The sequence below is a fragment of the Orcinus orca genome, chromosome 12, assembly GCF_937001465.1.
Source record: "Orcinus orca chromosome 12, mOrcOrc1.1, whole genome shotgun sequence".
Taxonomy (NCBI): domain Eukaryota; kingdom Metazoa; phylum Chordata; class Mammalia; order Artiodactyla; family Delphinidae; genus Orcinus; species Orcinus orca.
Window position 1 is genome coordinate 32648695 of NC_064570.1, and position 14155 is coordinate 32662849.

Genomic DNA, 14155 nt, shown 5'->3' on the forward strand with positions numbered 1-14155 from the left:
AGTTTGTCTAACATTAAGTCCTATTAAATTTTTTTTTTTTTTGCTTCTCTTCAATGTCTCTGTAATTGTTTCTATTTCTATAGTGCCATTGGAAGAAGCACAGAGAGGTGAATCAGAATATACGGGTTCTAATATTGGTTCTGCCACAAGCAAGCTGTATGATCACGATCCAGGAACTTAATTTCTCTGGAGTTTAGTTTTCCCTCTGGTATATGGGACTAGTAAGATACACGATAATCACCTGTGTGTACATAAAACTGTATGTGGGAAAGTGCTCTAAAATACCTAGCACACTCTAAAATTTCTAAAGTTGTTGAAATGAACAGGTCCTTAAATTTAAATTTTGTCTTAGAATATTTATATTTCTCTGTTATAAGTACTAATTTTAACAACAATTCAATGTGGCCCCTTGAGTGAGTCCAAAAGTCAGCTCTAGAAGTGGTCCATCCTTTCACAAATTTAAAGTTTAGCATTTCTGATGTGCACAAAGAAGTAGTATTCACAATGATATTAGTAGACAGAACTTATTAAGAGCCTACTCTCTGTTCAGCTTTGTGCCAAGATTATCTCCAATTTTTTTATATAACTGATGAAAATCTACAATGATTTCAATAATATTATTTATTCAAACACATCCTAAGTGTTCAAGGGCAGACAATCATGTGTCTCTTTCTTATCATATTTAATCTATAAGCTGTGTGATGCCAGAAATTAATTAATATAAACATTTGAAATATTTACATTTTTATTTGCATTATTACATACTGTAATGATAATTACATTATTATTCTCTAGAGATAAATTTCACTACCTAGTTACAATCTATAGCTAGAATATATACATCACCAATGTGAGATGGCTAAGCAAACAGTGGACACTGCAAATAGTTAATGAAGTGATATATATATATATATATTTTTTATATATAATTTAAATATTATATGCTTGTCTGTATTCATACATCATAATAATTATACTGATCTATCTCCATCTCCCTACACATGTGATTTATTTTGCAATATTATCTAAGAAATTTGGAGCCAAAATGCTTATGACCTATAAGATTTATGACTGGGGATTAAATAGATAAATCACCAAGGCAAAACTATCACTAAGCCTTACAATTCTAGATGAAGGTTGCAGCAACCTTTAGTTGAATTTTTTTTTTCTGAATAACTTATGAACATTCAAATCCCATCTTCTGAATAATATGTAACTAGTCAAGTTATTCCTCATAGTTTCTAACTCAGATTATAATAGTAATGACTTTTTAAAAACTTTTTTAAAAGGGGAGTTTCTCTAAGTCATTAAGTATCCCCATTATTTAGTGAATAAAAAAATTCAGGTTATTAGATTAAAATGAATTTTTCTCATCACTATTGTGCAGCTTAACTATGTTAATTTTCAAAGTGTGTTAAATTTAAAAGACCTAATACCTCTGAAAACAAATTTTTAAACAAAGTGGATCATCACTGTTCCCTCTTTCTACTTATAAAAATGCCACTTTTTTATTGAAGTATAGTTGATTTACAATATCGTTAGTTTCAGGTGTACAGCACAGTGATTCAGGTTTTTTACAGATTATATTCCATTATAGGTTATTACAAGATACTGGGTATAATTCCTGGTAAAAATGTCACATTTAAAGCTGGCATTTAAAATTGTTTTTTGCCCTCTATTGCCAATTCTAAAGTTAAAATTATTACTTAATAATTTAATAATTATTTAATGTAAATGAAAGCACCTGAAATTAAGAATCTTTAAATATTTGGTGTAACTTACATTGTTATTATTGAGTTGTCTTTATTTTAAAGAATCAAGATCTGCATAATATACCGAACTGTAATACAATACTAAAGAACATTTTATCACTGGACACTGGGACCTCAATCCTTTTTAGCACTGACGGATGGTATTGTAACGCTTGCTGACTTTCTCCTTTCAGGAACACAATTAGAATCCATTTTAAAGTAGAGGCACAGTAAGCAGAGAAGAATGGGTCATGAATGCTTATAATTACCCAAGCAAAGTTCTCTCCCTTATGGCTCTTCTGCATTTATAGTAATTGGTAATTAGTTGGTCTAATTTGAAGATAAATTCATAAGGTCTACATGTTCACTAAATTACATAATTCTGCAAATATATTAGGCTAGGATTCCCATGGTACTATGAATGGTCAGCTGTGCTGAATTGACAGCTGTGCTAATGCCACTGACATTTTGGCTGAGAAGGAGTGCAATGTAGATGAGTGGCTAGATGCTATCCCTTTGTTTTCCTCACCTCAGTGAAAGTTTTGTATACGTTGGATGGTTCTGGAGAATTCCATTCAGCTACGTGAGTGAGTAGGTTCTCCATTGCTTGATCTGACCCTTCACAAGTACACCAGAGAGCAAGGTTTGTGTCACGTTATGACCAACATATTCATTATTTTCCAGATTTCCTTTTGCCTTCTTCCTCTTCTCTGACATCCCTGGTTACCAAAGGATCTTCAGTTTTGTAACCACCCAGGCTCATGCCCTAAATTCTGAAAATGTTCTGATCACTAATATATAGTTACCCCATTTCCCATTTAAGTCTCTTAATGCTATCACTTAAAATGCAGTGTGATTTTTAAAGAAGCCCTCAATGTAAAACTGTAGAGGAATGGAAAGCACATTGGACTTTAAACTTAAAATTCCAACTCTGATACTTTAATATTTTATGACTCTGAGCAAAATAAGGCTCACCATGTTCAATCATTGTTTTAGGTGCTTTGTGTATTTTAATTTACGTAATTCTCACAAGAACCCTATGAGGGGGTCCTATTATCACAACTAATGACAAGAGAATTGAGGCACAGAGAGTTTAAGTAACTTTCCCAGAGTCACACAGTTAGAAAGTATGAAACTCAGCATTTAAATCAAGGAATTCTCTGAGAATTGGCACTATAATGCTCTTTTCCCACTCGGAAACTCTTTTCTTAATCTATAAAATAAGACCCACTTATTGAATAGTTTTTGAAGGTAAAATAATGCCAAATATAGTGCTTGAGCCTATGCCTAGAATGTAGTAGGCTGCTTTCATTAAATCTTAGTTCTTTCTCTTCTTTTCCAGTGACTAAGATGGAAAATTCTGAGGGAGGAAGGTTGTCAGGAAAGAGGACAAGGATTTCATGTGAGATGAAGTATAGGAAGCATAGTTCCTATGAGGACTTTTAAATTTAATGACAGAGTTATTCTCAAAGTCTTTAGCTTGTAGTATTTATGGACTCTAGTAACAAAAGACCATTTCCATTAGGAATATCCTGGGTAAGACCTCAGAGTATGACCAACTTGATAACAGCTTCACATTAAAAAACTGTAACTGACAGATTTCATTAAAAATCATTAAAAACTTTTGCTCTGCAAGCATTAATACAGCATTTAGAAACAGGTGGAAAGTACATAAAATAATATGAATTTTATTAAGCACTAAGCTTGCCTTTAAGAAAAATTTTTATAATTTCTTTGATTTAAAACTATAGTTTATAATTTTTACTAGTAAAAAGTGTTGATTATTGTTCAACATAATATGCCCCATTAAAATAAAAAACATTTTTGGTTTCAGGGTCTTGCTTACATATTTGCTTAAGGGATGGCTGCTCTAAGGGGAAAGTGAATTAGAGCAGCTGAAATACAGTGTTCCCCTAAAAGGTAAAAGGAAGAGCAGACAAAATATATACTTTTAAAAGTGTGGTACAGAAGGAGAAAAACAAGTATCGTATAATATCGCTTATATGTGGAATCTAGAAAAATGGTACAGATGAATTTATTTGCAAAGGTGAAACAGAGTCACAGATGTAGAGAACAAACTTATGGTTACCAAGGGGGGAAGGGAGGGTGATGAATTGGGAGATTGGGTTTGACATATATACACTACTATGTATAAAATAGATAACTAATGAGAACCTGCTGTATAGCACAGGGAACTCTACTCAGTGTTCTGTGGTGACCTAAATGGGAAGGAAATCTAAAAAAGAGTAGACATATGTATATGTATGACTGATTCACTTTGTTGTACAGTAGGAAACTAATACAGCATTGTAAAGCAACTATATTCCAATAAAAACTGATAAAGCAAAACAAAAGCAAACAAAAATCAAAGTCTGTTACAAAAGGTTATTATTTTAGGTGAACAAACAGAAAATTTTAAAAAAGACAGAAAGAAACCTGGATGACTAGAAAAATTGTATGAAGTTTGCATTAAACTTTTTCAAGATGTAGTTTATGTAAAATAAGATGCAAATTATTACCCATATTTCAATATTTATATAATTTATCATATAATACCATTATAATTATTTCAATAAGATAAACATATATATATATATACACACACATAATATGATAATATGATAAACCGTGCGCTAAGGGACAGAACTGGTGCTTAAAGGTCAACTAACTGATTTCTTATTTTACCTTTTTGAGGGGTTTATGACTTGCCTAAGAGTTACAAATATTGTGTGACTGGGACCCAAATGAGCAGCATTTATATTAGTAGTCTTTTTATTACAGTATGAAGATGTGTGTGTGTGTGTGTGTGTGTGTGTGTGTGTGTGTGTGTGTGCGTGCAAGTGCTTGCCTGTGGGCACATGTCTATGTTTGTATAATATATGTCTTCTGTTCTTTGGAGTTGGTTTAGAAAATCTATTTAAGTTCTGTCTCTTAGATATTAAATCCCCCAAACTAGAGCTAAAATACTAAAAAATCTGCGGAATAAATAGCCATAACTTTAAATGTTTTATATTTAGAAAAACTCACAGTATCTTCTTGAGAAATTCATGCATAAATCTATTACTTTTTTATGTGTGACAAGAGAAAGGGTAAATTCTATATCAAAAATGCACTTGCAGAACTGGATTCCCAGCTCACGAGAGAGGTTAAGTTTGTTACTCACTTATTGGATGGGATATTGAGTGGACAGGCACAGGGCTGACAGTCATCAGAGGTTCCTTTAGTAGGATCACCATAGAAACCAGGAAGACATTTATTGCAATATAGGCCACCAGTGTGATCCTTACAGTTCTGAGGAAGAAATGCACATCAGAGTTTATTATTTCAGTCTCAAGCATCAACATGTTACCAAAAATAGATCTACAGAATCATTAGTCTATTCCCCGCCAGAAAGAATAATTTTCCACATTAAATGGTCAATTTTACAGCTGGGAGAGAGCACTGAAAGTTAATTTAATATCTAGCTTATAAACTACACACTAGTTTCAGCATATGCATACTTACAAAAAGATGACTGAAATTCATTATAAATATTTTTAATTATGCAAATAGTATTTCCTTTTTTTCTTTGTTGTTTTCTTTAAGGAAATACAAGTGATCATGAGTGTGTATGTGTGTATAGTTATAGAGTCTTAATAATATATGTTTAATGGAAATTGTACTTGATTTAGGTAAAAATCAATTGTTCAGCTTAAACTGCTGATTTAATGAGAACTATGGCTAATCCTACAAAACCTCTGACACTATGGCCTTTTACATCAGAGATTAATTTGGACCTCAGTAGGCTCTGATGATGTGGACAATGCACTAATGTATTACAGCTGCGAGGGCCTTGCTTAACTCATAATTTAAAAATGAGAATATTGAAAAATTAAAAATTTATACCAATAAATAATAAAACCACAAGGCACATAAAAATTTCCCTCACACATTGTTTTTTACTTTTTATTTTTTTATTATTTTTATCATCTTTATTAGAGTATAATTGCTTTACAATGGTGTGTCAGTTTCTGCTTTATAACAAAGTGAATCAGTTATACATATACATATGTCCCCATATCTCTTCCCTCTTGCATCTCCCTCCCTCCCACCCTCCTTATCCCACCCCTCTAGGTGGTCACAAAGCACCGAGCTGATCTCCCTGTGCTATGCGGCTGCTTCCCACTAGCTATCTACCTTACGTTTGGTACTGTATATATGTCCATGTCACTCTCTCACTTTTTCCCAGCTTCCCCTTCCCCCTCCCCATATCCTCAAGTCCATTCCCTAGTAGGTCTGCATCTTTATTCCTGTCTTGCCCCTAGGTTCTTCTGACCATTTTCTTTTTCTTTCTTTAGATTTCATATATATGTGTTAGCATATGGTATTTGTTTTTCTCTTTCTGACTTACTTCACTCTGTATGACAGTCTCTACGTCCATCCACCTCACTACAAATAACTCAGTTTCATTCCTTTCTATGGCTGAGTAATATTCCATTGTACATATATGCCACATCTTCTTTATCCATTCATCTATTGATGGATACTTAGGTTGCTTCCATGTCCTGGCTATTGTAAATAGAGCTGCAATGAACATTGTGGTACATGGCTCTTTTTGAATTATGGTTTTCTCAGGGTATATGCCCAGTAGTGGGATTGCTGGGTCGTATGGTAGTTGTATTTGTAGTTTTTTAAGGAACCTCCGTACTGTTCTCCATAGTGGCTGTATCAATTTACATTCCCACCAACAGTGCAAGAGTGTTCCCTTTTCTCCACACCCTCTCCAGCATTTACTGTTTGTAGATTTTTTGATGATGGCCATTCTGACCAGTGTGAGATGATATCTCATTGTAGTTTTGATTTGCATTTCTCTAATGATTAATGATGTTGAGCATTCTTTCATGTGTTTGTTGGCAATCTGTATATCGTCTTTGGAGAAATGTCTATTTAGGTCGACCGCCCATTTCTGGATTGGGTTGTTTGTTTTTTTGATATTGAGCTGCATGAGCTGCTTGTATGTTTTGGAGATTAATCCTTTGTCAGTTGCTTCATTTGCAAATATTTTCTCCCATTCTGAGGGTTGTCTTTTCGTCTTGTTTATGGTTTCCTTTGCTGTGCAAAAGCTTTGAAGTTTCATCAGGTCCCATTTGTTTATTTGTGTTTTTATTTCCATTTCTCTAGGAGGTGGGTCAAAAAGGATCTTGCTGTGATTTGTCATAGAGTGTTCTGCCTATGTTTTCCTCTACGAGTTTTATAGTGTCTGGTCTTACACTTAGGTCTTTAATCCATTTTGAGTTTATTTTTGTGTATGGTGTTAGGGAGTGTTCTAATTTCATTCTTTTACATGTAGCTGTCCAGTTTCCCCAGCACCACTTATTGAAGAGGCTGTCTTTTCTCCACTGTATATTCTTGCCGCCTTTATCAAAGATAAGGTGACCATATGTGCGTGGGTTTATGTCTGGGCTTTCTATCCTGTTCCATTGATCTATATTTCTGTTTTTGTGCCAGTACCATACTGTCTTGATTACTGTAGCTTTGTAGTGTAGTCTGAAGTCAGGGAGTCTGATTCCTCCAGCTCCTTTTTTCTTTCTCAAGATTGCTTTGGCTATTCGGGGTCTTTTGTGTTTCCATACAAATTGTGAAATTTTTTGTTCTAGTTCTGTGAAAAATGCCAGTGGTAGTTTGATAGGGATTGCATTGAATCTGTAGATTGCTTTGGATAGTAGAGTCATTTTCACAATGTTGATTCTTCCGATCCAAGAACATGGTGTATCTCTCCATCTATTTGTATCATCTTTAATTTCTTTCATCAGTGTCTTACAATTTTCTGCATACACACACTTTTTTAAAAAATTGAAATGGTATTTTTCTGTTAATTAGTATTTTTTGAAACCATGTTCTTTTCAAAAATAAAAAATCAAAATAAAGTAATTTATATCTTGATATCTTCATATTAATTAAAGTATATTCATAAACCCACTTTGTGTTCACAAAATTGATCAAGACTGGTAAAGGTGAGCAATCAGATAATCAACAAGTGAAACTGTCTATAAAGCACTGAAAAGTTTTAATGATGTTTTGGTATCATGTAAACATAACTTCTTCAGTCTCCAATGATACAATAAAATGTATCTTATGCCTATTACCTATCATACGATATGGATTTATTATGACTGAAATACATTTTTAATTTTACAAGCATATAAAATGCTATTTTTTTCTCATTTCCAAAGAATTCATCAGAGCTTGGAGTACAAAACCTTTAATTTTATCATCAATAACTAAATAGGTAGAGGAAATGGCTAATAGCCAAAATATAAATTCACTTTAAGCATAAAGTAAAAATTTGTTAATCTGATTGACCAATGGGATAGCCAGTTTGATTCAATGAAAATTCTGAATTATTATTTCTTTTAGTATATTTTTAAGAAGCTCAATTTTAATTACAGTTAGTAAATGGATTTAAGAAAATAACACCCATAAATAAACACTTCTGAACATAGCTTGTTAAATTCCTTGGGGAGAGGGACAGATTCTTTATTGTAGACAATGTTAAATGAAAATCCAGTAATCCACTTGCTTACAATCTGTAAATGTGGGAGTTAAGCTCACAATACATGAAGTTTGCAAGCTCTGAAATCTCATGACAGTTTCATGACAGTGAGTAGGTAATTCTTTAGTATCTGGTGATACTTGAAAATAGGTTTTTCTTTAAGGTATCTAAAATTCTCAAATTTATTTTGCAACCCTCTATCAAAGTAGCAAAGGTGTTAACTTTATTATCCACATTTGTCTAAATAACAGCACATTGGGATGGAAGGTGCAAAACATGGATCAATTTGATGAAAGGCTTTCCTCTTTGATTTCATCTTCATATTAGTTCCTTGCAGTTTTCAAGTTTAAAGTTGTCTCTTACTAAAAAAGTATGTTTTTTGCAATATTCTTTGCATATTGTCATATTGACACAATCAAAATTATATCTTCAAAGACTTAGGGACTTTAAAAAATAAGATTATAAAACTGATTATGTTTTAACCATGTTGAAAATGGTATTTCTAAAACTCAACTGAAAATCTTGCACAACCCCGAGACCATGCTTTTCTTTACTGATTTGAAAGAAAAATAACATGTAGGAGTTTCTTACATTTCCTGATGTCATATTTCAGTTAATGTAAATAAAATTAATCTTAAAACTCAAGTGTTTCTGCAGTTGAAACCATAAAACAATATTAGACAACAATACTATGGAAAACCCAAACTGAAAAAGACGAAAGGTTCGCTCTGATGGGCTGGTTATTTTTACAGGTGTCCTGCTACAAAACTACTTTCCAAATGTCTATTCACATTGCTTATCAAAAGAACAATGACAAGGAACAAGTATGCAATCTTCCCATGTGGCTTGAGTGTTTCCTAGATCACTTCAAAAGTACTTTGAGTCAAAATGACCTTTTAATATATAATAAGTCTGCCCTATAACGGAGGTCTGGATTTTGATCTAATATCAAAAAATATTTCAGTTAATTTCTAATTAGATTTCAAAGCCAAACTAAAAAGCAGTTTATCTGTAAGTTTTGTAAATTTTCTGTCTAGTGCTTGGGGGGGGAAGCATAAATAATAAAAAAAGGAAGCTAAAATGCGGGTCAACTGAACAGTAAGAATGCCTTTGATGTGCAACATTTAAATATTTTTCTCTTTGTGGATCACATTAGAATGAATACACTCAACATGGAACATCAGCATTTAGTTATTAATACCATTTCAGATAAAGAGAATTTGAAAGTCTCCAGAAATATCTTACATGATCACCTATTTACCAGCTACAGAGGAAACCTCAGAAAACACCCCAGATTCTCTCTCTATCATCAAGATCTCTGTTGTTTCCCTAAGATTCATTGTGTTATTTGAAGTAGCCTATCTCCCTGTCCATGAAACAAAGTCAGTAAACTAGGCTTCATTAGTAGAAGGTCTCACATAATCATTGATCCCCTCCCTTCTTCCTCCCAAAATTATGCTGGATGAAACTATTTTATTCTAAAACAATGGGCTTTCATTCTTAGAAATATTATATAACCAAATGAATTAACAGCATGATTTTAGACTTAATGAATGCAACATGAAATATTACTATTGGGAACATTAAAAGTCTGGTATCATGAAATATTTTTTTTTGTCTTTCTAGGTTTCAGTAAAGCAAATCTATATCTGGTTTGGGCTGAATATTTCCTATTGCATGTTAGTAAAGTGTTTAAAGGTAATTCAGTATTTTTTCCAAGGTACATTTTAAAAGACTTATTGTATAATTAAAATGAAAATCACTTAGTCTTTCTATTCATAACAATGCCATTTGAAAAATCTACTGATCCACAAATTAAGGCTATCACGCTTTATACTGCAATGCAATTAAACAAAATCTTCTATACAGAAAACAGAAAGAGCATCAATAAACCTAAATGCCAAATCACATTGAAACAAAAGCCCTGAATTTTCATTTTGGATTTTTCCCAGAAGCTTTTAAGTAGAAGAAAAAGGGTGGGGGGAAGAATGAGCAAGAGAAAGAGAGAACATTAAGAAATACAGATAACAGAGTCTGCCTTAAATTCTACAGGGAAATGAGAGTATGATATCTTCCTAAACTGCCACCATTTCAAATTGTGTTTCTGCAAGACTAATGAAATGAGAAGTGTTGTTTCAAGCTTCATGCCATGTCAGACAATATAAAACTAACATGCCCTTGAGTTAATCAGAATTGTCTATTCAGTGTAATTCTCTAATCCAAAAGCTTCTTAGCAGGATGGAAAGTACTTTGCCTTTTGCAGAGCTTTTTTTCTGGTTGAAGTATAGACTTAATTGTAAAAGGAGTAAGGAGCTCTGGTGAATATGTATTGCATATATTTATGATTTTTTAATCTATATATGTTGCTTTGTATTTAGTTAAATGCTGACATTTGACAATAAAAAAATGTAGTATTCCCTCATTTTCAAAGTGACAAAAACTGAATTATGCCTGTTACAGAGGTTACATTTTATACTTTTCATATTATGGGGATATAAATTATTTCCTGTTACAGAAATACAGTCTATTTTTTGGTAGATTTATGGAAAGGATTGAAACCATATATATTTGTGGTAGAAAGGTATCCCAGTCATTAGTTAATGCTTTATTATGATGTATCTGATCTTAATTCAATTCTTAGACTAATATGAATAAACACTTTCTAATGCTTGTTAGTCAGGGAGACCACGTATGAAAGAACGTTCCCAGCTTCCAACTCAGTTCAATATAAAGAGTGCCATCAAATCACTTCCTGACTCAAGTATTTAAAGCCCCAAAGGTAGTAACTGAATTGCAGGGCCTATTGAGCTGACTTCAGCCCTGTCAATCAGCATCTCCAAAGGAGAAAGCACTTACCAGGCATTCTCCAGTGATATCATCACAGGATTCCGCGTGACCAAAGCACTGACAGGGTTCACAGATGCCACCAAAAATAGTGCCGTTAACTCGTCTGTGCCTAGGCCAACAAGACTGAAAGGAAGATAAGGCTTCAAGTTAGTCTCAGGGATTTTTTAAAAGTTTGCTTTTTGTCTTTATTGGATAAAGGAAAATATTTAGGTAGCAAACCCAGCAAATGTGCTTGTCAAAGCACTGCCATTATGGAAATATTGCTACAGAGCTATTCCTCCTGACATGGGAGCTTCATACTAACCTTAGTGTTATTGGCAGGTATGAGATTAGAAGAAGCATTAGCTTGATGTCTCTTCTGAAACAGCAAAATAAAGCAGAGATATAAAGAACTGAAACATGACAGTCGCAAAGTAAAAAGCACAGATAAGAAAATGGAAGAAAAAGTACTGAAAAAAAGCAGCCGACAGAAATGGACTCTTCAGAACCTTAGCCTAAGAGAGCACCTAATGTCATTCCAAGGAATATAGATTCTCTGGAGTGACCTCTCTTTCCCACGTACAAACTGCCCATAACTCTGTCACTTTCAGAAAATCTTTGCAGTCATTTGGAAGAAAGGTAGCATCCGCTCTTAACATTTGATCACACACACATATATAATTTATACCTCTCATTCTCAACTTCCTCCATCCTATTATGCTTTCTCAAATTTACACAAAATAGTTTATGATTTATTTACCATATATTTATTCCCTTGATATTTTATTTTATGGCATTATTCTACTAGAACTCTACTTATATCTATCATTTCCTTTCTAAGTGTGAGACACTTTACCGTCCAAAAATAGAATTCTGATTAGAAAAAGGGTATTTGGGCCATACAGTATCTGTGTGTCTGTGCTGGCTTTCAGTTCACGTCATGTTTAAGTTTCTCTTCCGTGCGGGTCACTATAAATTGGACGGGATGCAAAATAAGGGGACAAACTTCACTGCCCTCTAGGAGGTTATGATCTCCATCAAGTTAAAATTGCATTTTGTGGGTTATTTACCATATTTCTGGATGGTTAACTATGACATAATATATCATGAAAAGGCCTTTTTTTTCCCAGTTGAAAGTGGAAACAAGAGAGAAACCACTGAAGTAATAAATAATATAGAATTGTGTTGTGTATTGTTGGAAATGTTCCTTCTGCCTCAGGATATGAGGACTCTTAAATGTGAACATCGATAGCAAACACATTAAAAAAAAAGGATGAGCTGATACTTCATATTTGAAAGGAAAACAAAACAACTTTCCTCTTAATTTGCGCAGTACAGAAAAGGTGTCAATTTTCTAACCTCTTCTAATAATTTCTCCTCATTAAAACTGTTGTCACCCTAGACTCATTATAGAAGAGATTTTGTAATGTAATATATATTTCTAAAAACTGGTGAAGCTACATATCCAGAAGGGGGTAGAAATTAAGGGTGATGATAACAAGGAGAGAACTGATTTACTCTTTTCAGGACAAATATTCATGGAATTGTCATTAATAAGTTATATATATATATATCTGCAAATGTACTACTCCATTTGTACATGTACTCCATCTTCTTTCTTCAAATTTCCCAACTCTTTACACCTCTCTCTTAGCCAGTAATTTCATCTCATTAGTCACAGAGAAAATTAAAGCCATTGGAAGCCAAATTTCCACTACCAAGTCCACAAGCATAAGTGTATATTTCCATTTGTCATATTCCCCTCTGGAACAGGCATGCAGGATTCTTCATGCTCTCAAAGGAATATCACTGCACTTGCAATCTGTATTCCATTATCTATTGTCTTCCCAGTATTTCCTCTCTGTGCTGCATCAGTAATAGCTTTCCTTTCTGTTGGATCATTACTATCGGCTTGAAAATATGATCTAGTGTCTCCATCAAAAATCAGCTAATAGAAAAAAAAGACAAAATTACTTCCTTAATATCCTATAACTTTCAGTTACCTCCCTGTTTTTCTTTTCAGTAAGACTGCGCTAAAAAGAATGGATATATATATATATATATGTATGTATAACTGATTCACTTTGCTGTACACCTGAAACTTTCACAACATTGTAAATCAACTATACTCCGATAGAAGTTTAAAACAAGAAAAAAACTAAAAAAAAAAATGTTTTTTCTTCCTCACTTCCCTTTTATGCTTCATTCCATCCTAATCAGTCCTGTGCTATCACCACTTGATTAAAACTGCCCTGGTCCATGCCACCAAATTCCAGGGAGCCAAACCTAATACACAATTCTACGATCAACACCTTATTGTTCTCTCATCAAGATATGGTTTAGTTGATTCCTATCTCCCTCAAAAGTCCTCTTCTAGAAACTTCCATGATATTACAGTCCCAAAGTTTCCACCCCATTTCTTTGCTGTCTCCTCTGCTTCAACCTACTTCTCATTGTCAGGAGCTCCTGGGGGCTTAGTCACTTTTCTTTTTCTTTCCACAGTTTCTCCCAGGTCACTTTATTTAGTCCCCTAGTTGATGATTCCTTCTAAATACATATCTATAGACCAGACAGATATTCTGAGTTCAGGACCTACATTGGACATGGACAATACACTTCACAGCTCTTTCAAACCTAATATTTCCAAAATGGATCGTTGATTTCATCCTCCCCATCACAGCTGTTCCTCTCCCAGTTTTCCTCAGCTCAGTAAATGGCACCACATCCAATTGCTCAAGCTCATCATCTGACTCATTCTTAAAACCTTCAGTTTTTTCAACTCTCCCATGGCATGTCTATCAGGAAGTCCTATTGGTTCTACTACCAAAATATATTTAGAATAAACACATGTCTTTCTACATCCTCTGTCATTATACTAACAAACCACTATCATCATTGCATTCTACCACAGTAGCATATTAACCATTTTCCTTCCTACCATTCCTGCCATGTACAATAGGTTCCACACACTGTAGTTATAATGACTTTTTCAAAAAAATATAAAACTCAGATCATGGCATCACCCAGCTTAAAGCCTTCTTTCCAT

General features: G+C 33.6%; 1 protein-coding gene across 1 annotated transcript in view; it reads right to left on the minus strand.

Annotated features, from left to right (window-relative positions):
- Positions 1–14155, minus strand: part of LAMA2 (laminin subunit alpha 2) — a 607678-nt gene that overhangs the window by 231499 nt on the left and 362024 nt on the right. The window contains exons 16-17 of the mRNA XM_049695645.1: positions 11140–11253; positions 4915–5042 (exon numbers count right to left, since the gene is read on the minus strand). Coding sequence (XP_049551602.1) covers positions 4915–5042; positions 11140–11253 — 242 coding nt within the window. The remainder of the gene's footprint in view (positions 1–4914; positions 5043–11139; positions 11254–14155) is intronic.